Source organism: Cyanistes caeruleus, chromosome 35 (genome assembly GCF_971803275.1).
Source record: "Cyanistes caeruleus chromosome 35, bCyaCae1.hap1.1, whole genome shotgun sequence".
Lineage (NCBI taxonomy): Eukaryota > Metazoa > Chordata > Aves > Passeriformes > Paridae > Cyanistes > Cyanistes caeruleus.
The window spans coordinates 744,637-764,415 of NC_141736.1; the positions used below are offsets into that span (position 1 = coordinate 744,637).

Here is a 19,779-nt window from a genome sequence, read left to right on the forward strand (position 1 = left end):
AAGCCCCAAATCCCCCCAAAATGTTCCAAATCCCCCCAAAATTCCCCAAATCTGCCCCAAAATTCCCCAAAATCCCCCCCAAAATGCCCCAAATCCCCCAAAAATTCCCCCCAAAATGCCCCAAACTCCCCCAAAATGTTCCAAATCCCCCCAAATTCCCCCCAAAAATGCCCCAAGCCCCCCAAAAATGCCCCAAGCCCCCACTCCGCTCTCATCCTCTCCAACCTCTTTATTCTCCGCTCCGGCACCGCGCGGCTCCAACCCACAAAAAAAACCCCCAAAAAAACCCCAGAAAACCCCAAAAAAACCCCCAAAAAAACCCCAAAAAAACCCCCGAAAAACCCCCAAAAAACCCCAAAAAAACCCCCAAAAAAACCCCAAAAAACCCCAAAAAAACCCCCCAAAAAACCCCAAAAAACCCCAAAAAACCAAAAAAAACAAAACAAACCAAAAAAAACCCCAAAAAAACCCCAAAAAAACCCCAAAAATTCAAATCCCGACCCCCGATGGGGGGAGGGGAGGGGGGGGGAGGGGCCAAAACCCCTCCCCCAAAAACCAAAAAAAACCCCAAAAAAACCCAAAAAAACCCCCCCAAAAAACCCCAAAAAATCCCCCCAAAAAACCCCCCAAAAACCCCCCAAAAAATAAAAAAAAACCCCCCAAAAAACACCCCAAAAAATAAAAAAAAACCACAAAAAAAACACCCAAAAAACCCCCAAAAAAACCCCAAAAAACCCAAAAAAACCCCCAAAAAAACCCCCCAAAAAACAAAAAAAAACCCCAAAAAACCCCCAAAAAAACCCCTAAAAAACCCCAAAAAACCCCCAAAAAAACCCCAAAAAACCCCCCAAAAAATAAAAAAAAACCCCAAAACCCCAAAAAAACCCCCCAAAAAAACCCCCAAAAACCCAAAAAAACCCAAAAAAACCCCAAAAAAACCCCCAAAAAACCCCAAAAAACCCAAAAAAAACCCCCCAAAAAAACCCCCAAAAAACCCCAAAAAACCCAAAAAAACCCCCAAAAAACCCCCCAAAAAATAAAAAAAAAACCCAAAAAACCCCCAAAAAACCCCAAAAAACCCAAAAAAAAACCCAAAAAAAAATCAAAAAATCTCCACGGCGTGAAAAGCTCGGGGTGGGGGAGGGTCGTGAATAAAAGGGGGGGGAGGGGCACGACCCCTCCCCCCTTTTTTTTTTATAGAGTGGGGGAGGGGCGTGGCTTTATTTTTATTTTTTATATATATATTTTTTTTTTTTTTGGTGTATTTTTTTGTTGTTTTTTCCGCCTTTTTTTGGGAATTTTTTTTCCCTTTTTTCCCCCTTTTTTTGTCGCTCAGGGTTTGTCCTCGGCTCCGTTTTCTTTGGGGGTCCCCTCGGGGGTCGCTTCCCCCGCCCCCCTCTCGGACCCTTCCCCACCTTTGGCGTTGGGGACCCAGAGGCCGGAGTCGATGCAGCGCTGCATGTGGTACTTGGCCTCCTGCAGGGGGGGAAAAGGGGGGTTGGGGGTACCCCAAGAGGATTTTGGGGCACCCCGAGGGGACTTGGGGGCACCCCGAGGGGATTTGGGGACTCTTGGAGGGGTTTGGGGACACCCAGGGGGGGTTTGGGGAGATCCTGAGGGGGTTTGGGGGCTCCCAGGGGGGGTCTGGGGGCTCCCAGGGGGGATCTGGGGGTACCCCAAGAGGATTTGGGGGCACCCCAAGAGGATTTTGGGGCACCCCGAGGGGTTTGGGGGTACCCCAAGAGGATTTGGGGGCACCCAGGGGGGATTTGGGGGCACCCTGAGGGGTTTGGGGGCACCCCAAGAGGATTTGGGGGCACCCAGGGGGGATTTGGGGGTACCCCAAGAGGATTTTGGGGCACCCCAAGAGGATTTGGGGGCACCCCGAGTGGGTTTGGGGGCACCCCAAGGGGATTTGGGGACACCCTGAGGGGATTTGGGGGCACCCCGAGTGGGTTTGGGGGCACCCCAAGGGGATTTGGGGACACCCTGAGGGGATTTGGGGGCACCCCGAGTGGGTTTGGGGGCACCCCAAGGGGATTTGGGGACACCCTGAGGGGATTTGGGGGCACCCAGAGGGGGTTGGGGGGTTCCCAGGGGGGTTTTGGGGCACCCCAAGAGGATTTTGGGGGCACCTCGAGGGGTTTGGGGGTACCCCAAGAGGATTTGGGGGCACCCCAAGAGGATTTGGGGGCACCCCGAGGGGGTTGGGAACTCTTAGAGGGGTTTGGGGGCACCCAGGGGGGATTTGGGGAGATCTTGAGGGGATTTGGGGGCACCCAGGGGGGATTTGGGGCCACCCAGGGGGGTCTTGGTGTTCCCAGGGGGGTTTGGGGGCACCCAGGGGGGTTTGGGGGCACCCCAAGAGGATTTGGGGCACCCCGAGGGGATTTGGGGGCACCCAGGGGGATTTGGGGGCTCCCAGGGGGGATTTGGGGGCACCCTGAGAAGATTTGGGGGCTCCCAGGGGGGATTTGGGGGTACCCTGGGGGGATTTGGGGGCACCCAGGGGTGGTTTTAGGGTGTTTTGGGGTGTTTTAGGGGTGTTTTTAGGGTGTTTTTGGTGGTTTTGGGGTGTTTTTGGGCTGTTTTGAGGTGTTTTTGGTGTTTTTAGGGTGTTTTTGGGCTGTTTTTGGGGTGTTTTTGGGGTGTTTTTGGTGGTTTTGGGGTGTTCTGGGCTGGTTTTGGGGTGGTTTTGGGGTGTTTTTGGGGTGTTTTGGGCTGGTTTTGGGGTGTTTTTGGGGTGTTTTTGGGGTGTTTTCGGGCACTCACGGTGGGGTCCATGTTGCCGATGGTTTCCTGCAGCAGCTGCACGTCCTTGACATCGAAACATTTCTGCAGCTCCTGCGGGCCCAGAGCGGGGTCAGCGCTGCTGGGGGGCACTGGGGGGGACTGGGATGGACCTCAAGACCCCCCCAAACCCCCCCAGGACCCCCTCAAACCCCACCAGGACCCCCGCAGGACCCCTCAAACCCCCCCAGGACCCCTCAAACCCCCCCAAACCCCCCCAGGACCCCCTCAAACCCCCCCAGGACCCCTCAAACCCCCCCAAACCCCCCCAGGGCCCCCTCAAACCCCCCCAGGACCCCTCAAGACCCCCCCAAACCCCCCCAGGACCCCTCAAGACCCCCCCAAACCCCCCCAGGACCCCCCAAACCCACCCAGGACCCTCCAAATCCCCAAGATTTCACCCCAAACCCCCCCCAAACCCCCCCCAGGACCCCCCAAACCCCCCCAGGACCCCTCAAACCCCCCCAGGACCCCCCCAAACCCCCAAAATTTCACCCCAAACCCCCAAAATTTTACCCCAAACCCCCCCAGGACCCCTCAAGACCCCCCCAAACCCCCCCAGGACCCCTCAAGACCCCCCCAAACCCCCCCAGGACCCCCCCAAACCCCCAAAATTTCACCCCAAACCCCCGAAATTTTACCCCAAACCCCTCCCAAACCCCCAAGATTTCACCCCAAACCCCCCCAGGACCCCTCCAAACCCCCCCAGGACCCCCTCAAACCCCACCAGGACCCCTCAAAACCCCCCCAGGACCCCTCAAAACCCCCCAGGACCCCCGAGATTTCACTCTAAAGCCCCCCAGGACCCCCCCAACCCCCAAAATTTCACCCCAAACCCCCGAGATTTCACCCCAAACCCCCGAGATTTCACCCCAAACCCCCCCCAGGACCCCCCACTCACGGCAGGCAGCGACTCGTAGACATCCACGGGGTCGAGCCCGCCGGGCCCCAGGCGTTTCTGCCTCTCTTCCTCCTCGTAATCCCGGAGCGCCTTCTCCAGCCGGGCCCGCGCCCGGCCCCGCACGCGCTCCTTGAACGCCTCCAGCTCCTCGGTGAAACCCTCCAGGTAGTGCTGATCCGCCGTCTGAGCCCCAAAAAAACCCAATTCCGGGGGGTTTGGCACCCCAAAATCCAACCCTGAGCGGGGGTGAGGGAAGGGAAGGGGGGGTTTTGGGGGTTTTGGGGGTTTTTTGGGGGTTTTTGGGGGTGGGGGTGTGTGATTTTTTGAAGGGGGGGTTTTGGCGCTGAATGGGAGATTCTGGGTCTGAATTGAAAATATCGGCACTGAAATCCTCGAATTCCAGCATTGAGCCCCAAATTCCACCCCAAAAATACCTGAATTCCACCCCAAAATCCCCAAATTCCAGCCCTGAATCCCAAATTCCAGCCCTGAATCAAAAATTCCACCCCAAAAATCCCCAAATTCCACCTCAAAATCCCCCAATTCCAGCCCAAAAATCCCCGAATTCCAGCACTGAACTCCAAATTCCACCCCAAAAATCCCCGAATTCCAGCACTGAACCCCAAATTCCCCCCCAAAATCCCCGAATTCCACCCCAAAATCCCAAATTCCAGCACTGAACCCCAAATTCCACCCCAAAATCCCCAATTCCACCCCAAAAATCCCCAAATTCCAGCCCTGAATCAAAAATTCCAGCACTGAACCCCAAATTCCAGCACTGAATCCCAAATTCCACCCCAAAATCCCCCAATTCCACCCCAAAAATCCCCAAATTCCAGCCCTGAATCAAAAATTCCAGCCCTGAACCCCAAATTCCAGCCCTGAATCCCAAATTTCACCCCAAAAATCCCCAAATTCCAGCCCTGAATCCCAAATTCCAGCCCTGAATCAAAAATTCCAGCCCTGGAATCCCCAAATTCCACCCCAAAAATCCCCAAATTCCAGCCCTGAATCAAAAATTCCAGCCCTGAAATCCCCAAATTCCACCCTAAAAATCCCCGAATTCCAGCCCTGAGCCCCAAATTCCAGCACTGAACCCCAAATTCCAGCCCTGAAACTCAAATTCCACCCTAAAAATCCCCAAATTCCAGCCCTGAGCCCCAAATTCCACCCCAAAATCCCCAATTCTACCCCAAAATCCCCAAATTCCACCCCAAAAATCCCCAAATTCCAGCCCTGAACCCCAAATTCCACCCCAAAATCCCCAATTCCACCCCAAAAATCCCCAAATTCCAGCCCTGAATCAAAAATTCCAGCACTGAACCCCAAATTCCAGCCCTGAAACTCAAATTCCACCCCAAAAATCCCCAAATTCCACCCCAAAATCCCCAATTCCACCCCAAAAATCCCCGAATTCCAGCCCTGAATCAAAAATTCCAACCCTGAAATCCCCAAATTCCAGCCCTGAAACTCAAATTCCACCCCAAAAATCCCCAAATTCCACCCCAAAATCCCCAAATTCCACCCCAAAAATCCCCAAATTCCAGCACTGAACCCCAAATTCCAGCCCTGAAACTCAAATTCCACCCCAAAATCCCCCAATTCCACCCCAAAAATCCCCGAATTCCAGCCCTGAACCCCAAATTCCACCCCAAAATCCCCAATTCCACCCCAAAATCCCCAAATTCCAGCCCAAAATCCCCAATTTTTTAGGAATTTTGGGGTTTTTTTTCAGGGATTTTGGGGTTTTATTTTAGGAATTTGGGGTTTTTTTAGGAATTTTGGGGGTTTCTTTTAAGGATTTTGGGGTTTTTTGGGGGGTTTTAGGGTTTTTTTAGGGATTTTGGGGGTTTTTTTAAGGATTTTGGGTTTTTTTTTCAGGGATTTTGGGGTTTTATTTTAGGAATTTGGGGTTTTCGAAGCTTTTTATGGATTTAGGTTATTTTTAAGGATTTTGGGGTGTTTTTAAAGAGGTTTTTGGGGTGTTTTTTACCTTAATTTTGGTGAAAAACTGCCGGAAACAAGCCCTGGGATCCACCTTGAGGCTCTTGGCCAGCTCCAGGATGAATTGCATGACGATGGTCTGGTGAGCCACCTGCTCCATCAGCGCGTGTTTCTGCAGGAAAAACGGGGTTAAAACCCCCAAAAACGCCCCAAAACGCCCCAAAAAACATCAAAAAAAACCTTAAAAAAACAAACAAAAAAAAAATCCCTAAAAAAACCCAAAAAAAACCCCAAAAAAAATCCCAAAAAAACCCTAAAAAAACCCCAAAAAACCCCCTAAAAAACCCCAAAAAAAATCCTCGCAAAAACCCAAAAAAACCCCAAAAACCCCAAAAACCCCAAAAAAATCCCAAAAAACCCAAAAAAACCCCTAAAAAAACCCTAAAAAACCCAAAAAAAATCCAAAAAAACCCCCCAAAAAATCCCAAAAAAATAAAAAAAAAACCCAAAAAAACCCCCAAAAAATCCAAAAAACCCTCAAAAAAATCCAAAAAAATCCAAAAAAATCCCAAAAAACCCCAAAAAAATCCCAAAAAAAACCCCAAAAAACCCCCAAAAAAACACAAAAAAACCCAAAAAAATCCAAAAAAACCCCCAAAAACCCCCAAAAAAATCCCAAAAAACACCCCAAAAAATCACAAAAAAATCCCAAAAAAACCCCAAAAAATCACAAAAAAATCCCAAAAAAACCCAAAAAAACCCAAAAAAAATCCCAAAAAACACCCCAAAAAACCCCCCAAAAAATCACAAAAAATCCCCAAAAACCCCAACAAAAACCCCAAAAAAAACCCCAAAAAACCCAAAAAAACCCCAAAAAATCACAAAAAAATCCAAAAAAAATCACAAAAAACCCCCCAAAAAATCACAAAAAAATCCAAAAAAATCCCAAAAAAAATCCCAAAAAAACCCCCAAAAAACCCCAAAAAATCCTAAAAAAATCCCCAAAAAATCACAAAAAAATCCAAAAAAAATCCAAAAAAAACCCCAAAAAATCCAAAAAAAAACCCCAAAAAATCCCAAAAAATCCCAAAAAATCCCAAACAAAACCCAAAAAACCCCCCAAAAAATCCAAAAAAAATCCAAAAAAACCCAAAAAAACTCTAAAAAAATCCCCCAAAAAATCCAAAAAAAATCAAAAAAAACCCCCAAAAAATCTCAAAAAAATCCCAAAAAACCCCCCAAAAACCCCCCAAAAAATCACAAAAAAATCCAAAAAAAAATAAAAAAAACCCCCAAAAAATCAAATAAAAATCCAAAAAAAACCCCAAAAAACCCCCCAAAAAATCCCAGAAAATCCAAAAAAAATCACAAAAAACCCCTAAAAAAACCTAAAAAAACCCAAAAAAACCCAACAAAAAACCCAACAAAAACCCCAACAAAAACCCCAACAAAAACCCCAAAAAAACCCCCAAAAAACACCCCAAAAATAAAAAAAAAATTCAAAAAAAATAAAAAAAAATCAAAAAAAACCCCAAAAAAATCCCAAAAAATCCCCAAAAAATCCCAAAAACCCCCCAAAAAATCCCAAACTGAAAAATTGGGATTTTTCCCCAAATTTCCCTGGATTTTGCTCACCTCCTCCACCTCCAGGTCGATGCACCAGATCACCAGGTAATTGGCGGTCTCCTCGCACACCAGGTGAGGATTGTCCGACAGGAATTTCTGGCTGTCGTCCCAACGTCTCAACATCCCTTGGAAAAATCACAAAAAAACCAAATTTTTCCCATTCTGGAAAAATTTTAAAGTGGGATGGAATAGTTTTGTGTTTAAATTTAATTTTTGGTTAAAATTGGGTTAAATCTGGTTTAAATTTAAGTTGATTTCTTGTTGAAATTTGATTTAATTCTTGATTTAATTCCCCCTAAAATTCAATTTAATTCCCCCATAAATTCAATTTAATTCCCCTTAAAATTCAATTTAATTCCTGATTTAATTCCCCCTAAAATTCAATTTAATCCCAGATTTAATTCCCACTAAAATTCAATTTAATTCCAAATTTAATTCCTCCTAAAATTTAATTTAATTCTCCCTAAAATTCAATTTAATTCTTGATTTAATTCTCCCTAAAATCCAATTTAATTCTCACTAAAATCCAATTAAATTCTCCCTAAAATTCAGCTTAATTCCCCCTAAAATTCAATTTAATTCCTGATCTAATTCCCCCTAAAATTCAATTTAATTCCTGATTTAATTCGCACTAAAATTCAATTTAATTCCAAATTTAATTCCTCCTAAAATTCAATTTAATTCTCCCTAAAATTCAATTTAATTCCCCCATAAATCCAATCTAATTCCCCCTAAAATTCAATTTAATTCCCCCATAAATCCAATTTAATTCCCCCATAAATCCAATTTAATTCCTCCATAAATTCAATTTAATTCCCCCTAAAATTCAATTTAATTCCTCCATAAATTCAATTTAATTCCCCCTAAAATCCAATTTAATTCCCCCATAAATTCAATTTAATTCCTGATTTAATTCCCCCTAAAATCCAATTTAATTCCCCCTAAAATTCAATTTAATTCCTGTTAAAATTCGATTTAATTCCTGATTTAATTCCCCCTAAAATCCAATTTAATTCCCCCTAAAATTCAATTTAATTCCTGTTAAAATTCAATTTAATTCCTGATTTAATTCCCCCTAAAATCCAATTTAATTCCCCCTAAAATTCAATTTAATTCCTGTTAAAATTCAATTTAATTCCTGATTTAATTCCCCCTAAAATCCAATTTAATTCCCCCATAAATTCAATTTAATTCCCCCATAAATCCAATTTAATTCCCCCATAAATCCAATTTAATTCCCCCCAAATCTGCCCTTTGGAGGAGCAAAAATCCAGGAAAAAAGCAGAAAATCCTCGATTTTTCAGCAGAGAATTTTGGAAATTTTGGAAAATCCCAAAAAATTCTGTTCCCACCTCCCAAATAAAGAAACCTCACCGAAATGTTTAATTTGCTTTTCGTATCTCTCCACAAAACTTTTGTGTTTCTTCTCTTTCTGCTCCTCTGTCTCCTCCTTCTCCTCGGGTTTCACGTTGAAAACGCTCTGGGAAAGAGAAATAAAATTGGGAATTCTCCTTGAGGGGGATTCCTCTGGGGATTTGGGGATTTTTGGGGAGTTTTTGGGAGTTTTTGGGATTTTTTTGGGAATTTTTTGGGATTTTTTGGGGGATTTTTAGGGATTTTTTGGGGGATTTTTAGGGATTTTTTTGGGATTTTTTTGGGATTTTTTTGGGATTTTTTGGGAATTTTTTGGGATTTTTTAGGGATTTTTTGGGAATTTTTAGGGGATTTTTAGGGATTTTTTAGGGGATTTTTAGGGATTTTTTAGGGATTTTTTTGGGGATTTTTTGGGATTTTTTTGGGAATTTTTTGGGATTTTTTAGGGGATTTTTAGGGATTTTTTGGGGATTTTTAGGGATTTTTTTGGGAATTTTTTGTGATTTTTTAGGGGATTTTTAGGGATTTTTTTGGGGATTTTTAGGGATTTTTTGGAATTTTTTGGGATTTTTTTGGGATTTTTTTGGGAATTTTTGGGGATTTTTTTGGATTTTTTAGGGGATTTTTAGGGATTTTATTGGGATTTTTTTGGGATTTTGGGGAATTTTTTGGGATTTTTTAGGGGATTTTTAGGGGATTTTTTGGGAATTTTTTGGGATTTTTTAGGGGATTTTTAGGGATTTTTAGGGGATTTTTTGGGATTTTTAGGGATTTTTTTGGGAATTTTTGGGAATTTTTTGGGATTTTTTAGGGGATTTTTAGGGGATTTTTTGGGAATTTTTTTGGATTTTTTGGGGATTTTTTTGGGATTTTTTTGGGGATTTTTTGGGATTTTTTGGGGGATTTTTTGGGAATTTTTTGGGATTTTTTTGGGATTTTTTTGGGATTTTTTAGGGGATTTTTAGGGATTTTTTAGGGGATTTTTAGGGTTTTTTTGGGAATTTTTTGGGATTTTTTAGGGGATTTTTAGGGATTTTTTGGGGATTTTTAGGGATTTTTTAGGGATTTTTTTGGGAATTTTTTGGGATTTTTTAGGGGATTTTTAGGGATTTTTTGGGATTTTTTAGGGGATTTTTAGGGGATTTTTTGGGATTTTTTAGGGGATTTTTTGGAATTTTTTTTAGAATTTTTTGGGATTTTTTTGGGAATTTCTTGGGATTTTTTAGGGAATTTTTTGGGATTTTTTGGGATTTTTTAGGGGATTTTTAGGGGGGAATTTTAGGGAAATTTTTGTGAATTTTTAGGGATTTTTAGTGGGATTTTTTTTGGGACTTTCAGGAACTTTTTAGGGAATTTTATGGAGATTTTTTTGTGAATTTCAGAAACTTTTCAAACAACCCTTTATAATTTTTAACCCCTACCAAACCCCACCTTACTAAACCCATCCTTGCTGAGCGTATCCACGTTCCACGGATTTTTTTGTGACTTTTAGGAACTTTTTAGGGATTTTAATGGAGATTTTTTTGTGAATTTCAGGAACTTTTTATGGAATTTTATGGAGATTTTTTGGGGGAATTTCAGGAACTTTTTAGGGAATTTTAGGGGGAATTTTTAGGGAATTTTAGGGGGATTTTTTGGGGAATTTCAGGAACTTTTTAGGGAATTTTAGGGGGATTTTTTGGGAATTTTGGGGCGAATTTTTAGGGAATTTTAGGGAAATTTTTGGGAATTTTTAGGGATTTTTAGTGGGATTTTTTTGGGAATTTCAGGAACTTTTTAGGGATTTTAATGGAGATTTTTTTGGGAATTTCAGGAACTTTTTAGGGAATTTTAGGGTGAATTTTTATGGAATTTTATGGAGATTTTTTTGGGGAATTTCAGGAACTTTTTAGGGAATTTTAGGGGGATTTTTAGGGAATTTTGGGGCGAATTTTTAGGGAATTTTAGGGAAATTTTTGGGAATTTTTAGGGAATTTTAGGGGGATTTTTTTGTGACTTTCAGGAACTTTTTAGGGATTTTAATGGAGATTTTTTTGTGACTTTTAGGAACTTTTTAGGGATTTTAATGGAGATTTTTTTTGGAATTTCAGGAACTTTTTAGGGAATTTTAGGGGGATTTTTAGGGAATTTTGGGGCGAATTTTTAGGGAATTTTAGGGAAATTTTTGGGAATTTTTAGGGAATTTTAGGGGGATATTTTTGGGGAATTTCAGGAACTTTTTAGGGAATTTTATGGAGATTTTTTTGGGAATTTCAGGAACTTTTTAGGGAATTTTAGGGTGAATTTTTAGGGAATTTTAGGGGGATTTTTTTGGGAATTTCAGGAACTTTTCAAACAACCCTTTATAATTTTTAACCCCTACCAAACCCCACCTTACTAAACCCATCCTTGCTGAGCGTATCCACGTTCCAGGGATTTTTTTGTGACTTTTAGGAACTTTTTAGGGATTTTAATGGAGATTTTTTTGTGAATTTCAGGAACTTTTTATGGAATTCTATGGAGATTTTTTGGGGGAATTTCAGGAACTTTTTAGGGAATTTTAGGGGGAATTTTTAGGGAATTTTAGGGGGATTTTTTGGGGAATTTCAGGAACTTTTTAGGGAATTTTAGGGGGATTTTTGGGGAATTTTGGGGCGAATTTTTAGGGAATTTTAGGGAAATTTTTGGGAATTTTTAGGGAATTTTAGGGGGATTTTTAGGGAATTTTGGGGCGAATTTTTAGGGAATTTTAGGGAAATTTTTGTGAATTTTTAGGGATTTTTAGTGGGATTTTTTTGGGAATTTCAGGAACTTTTTAGGGATTTTAATGGAGATTTTTTTGGGAATTTCAGGAACTTTTTAGGGATTTTAATGGAGATTTTTTTTGGAATTTCAGGAACTTTTTAGGGAATTTTAGGGGGATTTTTTTTGGAATTTTGGGGCGAATTTTTAGGGAATTTTAGGGGGATTTTTAGGGAATTTTGGGGCGAATTTTTAGGGAATTTTAGGGAAATTTTTGTGAATTTTTAGGGATTTTTAGTGGGATTTTTTTTGGGACTTTCAGGAACTTTTTAGGGATTTTAATGGAGATTTTTTTGGGAATTTCAGGAACTTTTTAGGGATTTTAATGGAGATTTTTTTTGGGGAATTTCAGAAACTTTTTAGGGAATTTTGGGGCGAATTTTTAGGGAATTTTAGGGGGATTTTTTGGGGAATTTCAGGAACTTTTTAGGGAATTTTAGGGGGATTTTTTGGGGAATTTTGGGGCGAATTTTTAGGGAATTTTAGGGGGATTTTTGGGAATTTTTAGGGAATTTTAGGGGGATTTTTTGGGGAATTTTGGGGCGAATTTTTAGGGAATTTTAGGGAAATTTTTGGGAATTTTTAGGGATTTTTAGTGGGATTTTTTTGTGACTTTTAGGAACTTTTTAGGGATTTTAATGGAGATTTTTTTGTGAATTTCAGAAACTTTTTAGGGAATTTTAGGGTGAATTTTTATGGAATTTTATGGAGATTTTTTTGGGGAATTTCAGGAACTTTTTAGGGAATTTTAGGGGGATTTTTAGGGAATTTTGGGGCGAATTTTTAGGGAATTTTAGGGAAATTTTTGGGAATTTTTAGGGAATTTTAGGGGGATTTTTTTGTGACTTTCAGGAACTTTTTAGGGATTTTAATGGAGATTTTTTTGTGACTTTTAGGAACTTTTTAGGGATTTTAATGGAGATTTTTTTTGGAATTTCAGGAACTTTTTAGGGAATTTTAGGGGGATTTTTAGGGAATTTTGGGGCGAATTTTTAGGGAATTTTAGGGAAATTTTTGGGAATTTTTAGGGAATTTTAGGGGGATTTTTAGGGAATTTTGGGGCGAATTTTTAGGGAATTTTAGGGAAACTTTTGGGAATTTTTAGGGAATTTTAGGGGGATTTTTTTGGGAATTTCAGGAACTTTTTAGGGATTTTAATGGAGATTTTTTTGTGACTTTTAGGAACTTTTTAGGGATTTTAATGGAGATTTTTTTTGGAATTTCAGGAACTTTTTAGGGAATTTTAGGGGGATTTTTTTGGGAATTTTGGGGCGAATTTTTAGGGAATTTTAGGGGGATTTTTAGGGAATTTTGGGGCGAATTTTTAGGGAATTTTAGGGAAATTTTTGTGAATTTTTAGGGATTTTTAGTGGGATTTTTTTTGTGACTTTCAGGAACTTTTTATGGAATTTTATGGAGATTTTTTTGTGACTTTTAGGAACTTTTTATGGAATTTTATGGAGATTTTTTTGTGAATTTCAGGAACTTTTTAGGGAATTTTAGGGCGAATTTTTAGGGAATTTTAGGGGGATTTTTTGGGGAATTTCAGGAACTTTTTAGGGAATTTTAGGGGGATTTTTAGGGAATTTTGGGACGAATTTTTAGGGAATTTTAGGGAAATTTTTGGGAATTTTTAGGGAATTTTAGGGGGATTTTTAGGGAATTTTGGGGCGAATTTTTAGGGAATTTTAGGGAAATTTTTGGGAATTTTTAGGGAATTTTAGGGGGATTTTTAGGGAATTTTGGGGCGAATTTTTAGGGAATTTTAGGGAAATTTTTGGGAATTTTTAGGGAATTTTAGGGGGATTTTTTTGGGGAATTTCAGGAACTTTTTAGGGAATTTTAGGGGGATTTTTTGGGGAATTTTTAGGGAATTTTAGGGGGATTTTTTTGGGAATTTCAGGAACTTTTTAGGGATTTTAATGGAGATTTTTTTGTGACTTTTAGGAACTTTTTAGGGATTTTAATGGAGATTTTTTTGTGAATTTCAGGAACTTTTTATGGAATTTTATGGAGATTTTTTTGGGGAATTTCAGGAACTTTTTAGGGAATTTTAGGGGGATTTTTTTGGGGAATTTTGGGGCGAATTTTTAGGGAATTTTAGGGAAATTTTTGGGAATTTTTAGGGAATTTTAGGGGGATATTTTTGGGGAATTTCAGGAACTTTATAGGGAATTTTAGGGGGTTTTTTTGGGGAATTTTTAGGGAATTTTAGGGGGATTTTTTTGGGACTTTCAGGAACTTTTTATGGAATTTTATGGAGATTTTTTTGTGAATTTCAGAAACTTTTTAGGGAATTTTAGGGCGAATTTTTAGGGAATTTTAGGGGGATTTTTTGGGGAATTTCAGGAACTTTTTAGGGAATTTTAGGGGGATTTTTTTGGGGAATTTTGGGGCGAATTTTTAGGGAATTTTAGGGAAATTTTTGGGAATTTTTAGGGAATTTTAGGGGAATTTTTAGGGAATTTTGGGACGAATTTTTAGGGAATTTTAGTGAAATTTTTGGGAATTTTTAGGGAATTTTAGGGGGATTTTTTGGGGAATTTCAGGAACTTTTTAGGGAATTTTAGGGGGATTTTTTGGGGAATTTTGGGGCGAATTTTTAGGGAATTTTAGGGAAATTTTTGGGAATTTTTAGGGAATTTTAGGGGGATTTTTAGGGAATTTTGGGGCGAATTTTTAGGGAATTTTAGGGAAATTTTTGTGAATTTTTAGGGATTTTTAGTGGGATTTTTTTTGTGACTTTCAGGAACTTTTTATGGAATTTTATGGAGATTTTTTTGTGAATTTCAGAAACTTTTTAGGGAATTTTAGGGCGAATTTTTAGGGAATTTTAGGGGGATTTTTGGGGAATTTTGGGGCAAATTTTTAGGGAATTTTAGGGAAATTTTTGGGAATTTTTAGGGAATTTTAGGGGGATTTTTTTGGGACTTTCAGGAACTTTTTATGGAATTTTATGGAGATTTTTTTGTGACTTTTAGGAACTTTTTATGGAATTTTAAGGAGATTTTTTTGTGAATTTCAGGAACTTTTTAGGGAATTTTAGGGGGATTTTTTTTGGAATTTTGGGGCGAATTTTTAGGGAATTTTAGGGGGATTTTTAGGGAATTTTGGGGCGAATTTTTAGGGAATTTTAGGGAAATTTTTGGGAATTTTCAGGGAATTTTATGGAGATTTTTTTGGGAATTTCAGGAACTTTTCAAACAACCCTTTATAATTTTTAACCCCTACCAAACCCCACCTTACTAAACCCATCCTTGCTGAGCGTATCCACGTTCCAGGGATTTTTTTGTGACTTTTAGGAACTTTTTAGGGATTTTAATGGAGATTTTTTTGTGAATTTCAGGAACTTTTTATGGAATTTTATGGAGATTTTTTTGGGGGAATTTCAGGAATTTTTTAGGGAATTTTAGGGGGATTTTTTGGGGAATTTTGGGGCGAATTTTTAGGGAATTTTAGGGAAATTTTTGGGAATTTTTAGGGAATTTTAGGGGGATATTTTTGGGGAATTTCAGGAACTTTATAGGGAATTTTAGGGGGATTTTTTGGGGAATTTTTAGGGAATTTTAGGGGGATTTTTTTGGGACTTTCAGGAACTTTTTAGGGAATTTTATGGAGATTTTTTTGGGAATTTCAGGAACTTTTTAGGGAATTTTAGGGTGAATTTTTAGGGAATTTTAGGGGGATTTTTTTGGGAATTTCAGGAACTTTTTAGTGAATTTTATGGAGATTTTTTTGTGAATTTCAGAAACTTTTCAAACAACCCTTTATAATTTTTAACCCCTACCAAACCCCACCTTACTAAACCCATCCTTGCTGAGCGTATCCACGTTCCAGGGCATGTTTTTTTCCTTCTTCCTCAATTCTTCCAATTTATTTTCCCAACTTTTTTCCTCATTTTTCAGTTGCTGAGCTTCTGCCTGGAGTTTTTCCAGTTCTCCTTTTCCATTCTCTGCTTCTGCTAATTCCAATTCTTTCATTTTTTTCTGGCATTCAGCGATTTTCCTCTTGCATTCCCTGCAGCCTTTATCCAATTCTTCCTTTTCCTTCTGGAATTGTTCCATCCTTTCCACTCGAGCCTGAAAGAGAGGAAAAAAAAATGAGGAAAATAAAAATAAAAATTGGAAAAGAAATAAAAATATCAAGTTGGAAAATCCAAAAAAAATTTGATTTTTCCTAATTGGGGTTTTTATTTTATTTCAATTTGAGGAAATTTTGGATTTTGGTGTTTTTAAAGGGTTTTAGGATGAATTTTCTGCCTCATTTAAAATTTCCTAAAACATAAAAAATCCTAATTTGGATTTTATTTCTCCTCAATTTGAGGAAATTTAGGAAAAAAATCCCAATTGGGGTTTTTATTTGAGGAAATTTGAGGAAATTTGGGATTTTGGTGTTTTTAAAGGGATTTAGGATGAATTTTCTGCCTCATTTAAAATTTCCTGAAGGATAAAAAATCCCAATTTGGGTTTTATTTCTCCTCATTTGAGGAAATTTGGAATTTTGGTGTTTTTAAAGGGATTTGGGATGAATTTTCTGCCTCATTTAAAATTTCCTGAAAGATAAAAAATCCCAATTGGGGTTTTTATTTTATTTCCCTTTGAGGAAATTTGGGATTTTGGTGTTTTTTCAGGGATTTGGGATGAATTTTCTGCCTCATTTAAAATTTCCTGAAAGATAAAAAATCCTAATTTGGATTTTATTTCTCCTCAATTTGAGGAAATTTAGGAAAAAAATCCCAATTGGGGTTTTTATTTGAGGAAATTTGAGGAAATTTGGGATTTTGGTGTTTTTTCAGGGATTTTGGATGAATTTTTCTGCCTCATTTAAAATTTCCTAAAAGATAAAAAATCCCAATTTGGGTTTTATTTCTCCTCAATTTGAGTAAATTTGGGATTTTGGTGTTTTTAAAGGGTTTTAGGATGAATTTTCTGCCTCATTTAAAATTTCCTGAGGGATAAAAAATCCCAATTTGGGTTTTATTTCTCCTCAATTTGAGTAAATTTGGGATTTTGGTGTTTTTAAAGGGTTTTAGGATGAATTTTCTGCCTCATTTAAAGTTTCCTGAGGGATAAAAAATCCAAATTTGGGTTTTTATTTTCCCTCATTTGAGGAAATTTGGAATTTTGGTGTTTTTTCAGTGATTTTGGATGAATTTTCTGCCTCATTTAAAATTTCCTGAGGGATAAAAAATCCCAATTTGGGTTTTATTTCTCCTCAATTTGAGGAAATTTGGAATTTTGGTGTTTTTTCAGGGATTTTGGATGAATTTTCTGCCTCATTTTGAGGATCCTGAGGGATAAAAAATCCCAATTTGGGTTTTATTTCTCCTCAATTTGAGGAAATTTGGGATTTTGGTGTTTTTAAAGGGTTTTAGGATGAGTTTTCTGCCTCATTTAAAATTTCCTGAGGGATAAAAAATCCCAATTGTGGTTTTTATTTCTCCTCAATTTGAGTAAATTTGGGATTTTGGTGTTTTTAAAGGGTTTTAGGATGAATTTTCTGCCTCATTTAAAGTTTCCTGAGGGATAAAAAATCCCAATTTGGGTTTTTATTTTCCCTCATTTGAGGAAATTTGGAATTTTGGTGTTTTTAAAGGGTTTTGGGATGAATTTTCTGCCTCATTTAAAGTTTCCTGAGGGATAAAAAATCCCAATTGTGGTTTTTATTTCCCTCAATTTGAGGAAATTTGGGTTTTTGGTGTTTCCAAGCGTTTTGGGATGAATTTTCTGCCTCATTTTGAGGATCCTGAGGGATAAAAAATCCCAATTTGGGTTTTATTTCTCCTCAATTTGAGGAAATTTTGGATTTTGGTGTTGCTGAGGGTTTGGGATGAATTTTTCTGCCTCATTTTGAGGATCCTGAGGGATAAAAAATCCCAATTTGGGTTTTTATTTCCTTCCCCTTGTAGGAAATTTGAGATTTTGGTGTTTCCAAGCGTTTTGGGATGAATTTTCTGCCTCATTTTGAGAATCCTGAGGGATAAAAAATCCCAATTGAGGTTTTTATTTTCCCTCATTTGAGGAAATTTGGGATTTTGTTTTAGGATGAATTTTCTGCCTCATTTAAAATTTCCTGAAGGATAAAAAATCCCAATTTGGGTTTTATTTCTCCTCAATTTGAGGAAATTTGGGATTTTGGTGTTTTTAAAGGGATTTAGGATGAATTTTCTGCTTCATTTTGAGAATCCTGAGGGATAAAAAAATCCTAATTTGGGTTTTATTTCTCCTCAATTTGAGGAAATTTGGAATTTTGGTGTTTTTAAAGGGTTTTAGGATGAATTTTCTGCCTCATTTTGAGAATCCTGAGGGATAAAAAAATCCCAATTGTGGTTTTTATTTCCCTCCCCTTGTAGGAAATTTGAGATTTTGGTGTTTTTAAAGGGTTTTAGGATGAATTTTCTGCCTCATTTTGAGAATCCTGAGGGATAAAAAAGCTCCGGATGAGGCAGGGATGGAGGAAAAGGAGCGGGAATATTTTTTGGGAATATCCTGAGGGATAAAAAAGCTCTGGATGAGGCAGGGATGGAGGAAAAGGAGCGGGAATATTTTTTGGGAATATCCTGAGGGATAAAAAAGCTCCGGATGAGGCAGGGATGGAGGAAAAGGAGCGGGAATATTTTTTGAGGGCTCCAGGGATGGGAATCCGAGGAGCTGAGGGGAAAATGAAACCCCGCGCCCGTGAGGGCTGGAAAAGGAGGAGAATTCCCGCTCTTTCCCTGTGGGGAAACACAAGGAGAGCCCCCCCCTCATTCCCATTCCCATTCCCTCCGGGAATCCCGGGCGCGGTCGCCATGGGAACGGGCCGAGCCGCCCATCCTCAGGCCCTCAGCGCCGGCCGAGCCTCACCTGGTGCCGCCATCGGAAGAGACTGGCGGTGTCGATGTTGGGGTGAGTCTCGTCCTCGTCGTCCGAGACCTCGATGTGGTCCCACACGCTGTAATCCACCATGGCGCGGCCGCCGCGACCCTCCACCGCCCGCCCGGCCCGGCCGCTTCCGCCCGCGCCTGACGCACTTCCGGCAGCGCATGACGCACTTCCGGCGCCACGCCCTTCTTCCCGAGCATGCGCGCTGCTTGATGGAAGCAGCCCGCTTCAAAGATGGCGGCGGATTTAAAGAGACACGAACATCACTACCACCCTAACCTGAGGATCCCTACAATGCGTTTTATCCGAGATTATTATCATTATCATTAGTAGCGGTAGTAGTAGTAGTAGTAGTAGTAGTAGTAGTAGTAGTAGTAGTAGTAGTAGTAGTAGTAGTAGTGTTATTAGCATTATTAGTACTATTAATTAATTATTAATATTATTAGCATCATTAGCATTATCAGCATTTTTAGCAATTAGCATCATCATTATTACCATTATTATCATTATTATCATTATTATTATCACCACCATCATTATTACCATTATTATCATTATTATCACTATTATTATTATCATCATGCTTATTGCCATTATTATCATTATTATAATCATTATCATCATTGTTACTATTAATATAATCATCATTATTATGATTATTTTGAGATGAAATTAAAGGAAAATAGTATTTTGAAGGATTTTAAAGGTTTAATTCAAAGGAAAATCCTGCCTCTTCCATGATTTCAAGAGGTTTAATGGACCGGGAATTCACGTTTTCTGTTATTTTAGGGATTCTGTTGAGGGCAAATCCAACTTTTTTGTCGTTTCACTGGTTGAATTGAGGAGGGAACTCTGTTTTCCGTCATTTTTAAGGGTTTAAATTTTAATTTTAAATTTTAAATTGAAATTTATGGGCTTTTTTTAAGAGTTCCATCAACAGGGGCCCTCCGGTTTAAGGAAAACCCCACATTTTTCACCATTTTTAGGTTTTATTTTGGAGGGAGATCGTCTTCATCTGTTATTTTAGGGGTCTAAACATCATTTTAGGGGTCTAAATATGCAAGGAAGCCCTTTTTCCATTTTTAAGAGTTAAACTGAGGGGGGAAAAACCCTTTTTTTCCATGATTTTAAAGGGTTTAACTAGAGGGGTTTGATTAATTATGAGGGAAAATGGTGGGAAACGTGAGGGGGGAAAAAGAGCGGGAAACGTGAGGGGAAAAAGAGCGGGAAACGTGAGGGGAAAAGAGCGGGAAAATGTGAGGGGAAAAATAATGGGAATGTGAGGGGAAAAAGAGCGGGAAACATGAGGGGAAAAAGAGCGGGAAACGTGAGGAGAAAAATGGTGGGAAATGTGAGGGGAAAAAGAGCGGGAAACGTGAGGGGAAAAAGAGCAGGAAAATGTGAGGGGAAAAATAACGGGGATGTGAGGGGAAAAAGAGCGGGAAACGTGAGGAGAAAAATGGTGGGAAATGTGAGGGGAAAAGAGCGGGAAACGTGAGG

The 19,779-nt window shown here is 39.5% G+C and overlaps 1 protein-coding gene across 1 annotated transcript; it reads right to left on the reverse strand.

The window, feature by feature from the left end:
* Positions 1–1,112: 1,112 nt before the first annotated feature.
* CDC37 (cell division cycle 37, HSP90 cochaperone) lies at positions 1,113–19,455 on the reverse strand. The gene is made up of 8 exons (XM_086871227.1): positions 18,262–19,455; positions 15,214–15,495; positions 8,636–8,741; positions 7,271–7,386; positions 5,685–5,807; positions 3,692–3,874; positions 2,773–2,844; positions 1,113–1,476 (listed from the first exon to the last, which is right to left on the reverse strand). The coding sequence occupies exons 1-8, from the start codon at positions 18,361–18,363 to the stop codon at positions 1,333–1,335; spliced, it is 1,128 nt and encodes a 375-aa protein (XP_086727353.1). The 5' UTR covers positions 18,364–19,455; the 3' UTR covers positions 1,113–1,332.
* Positions 19,456–19,779: the final 324 nt, after the last annotated feature.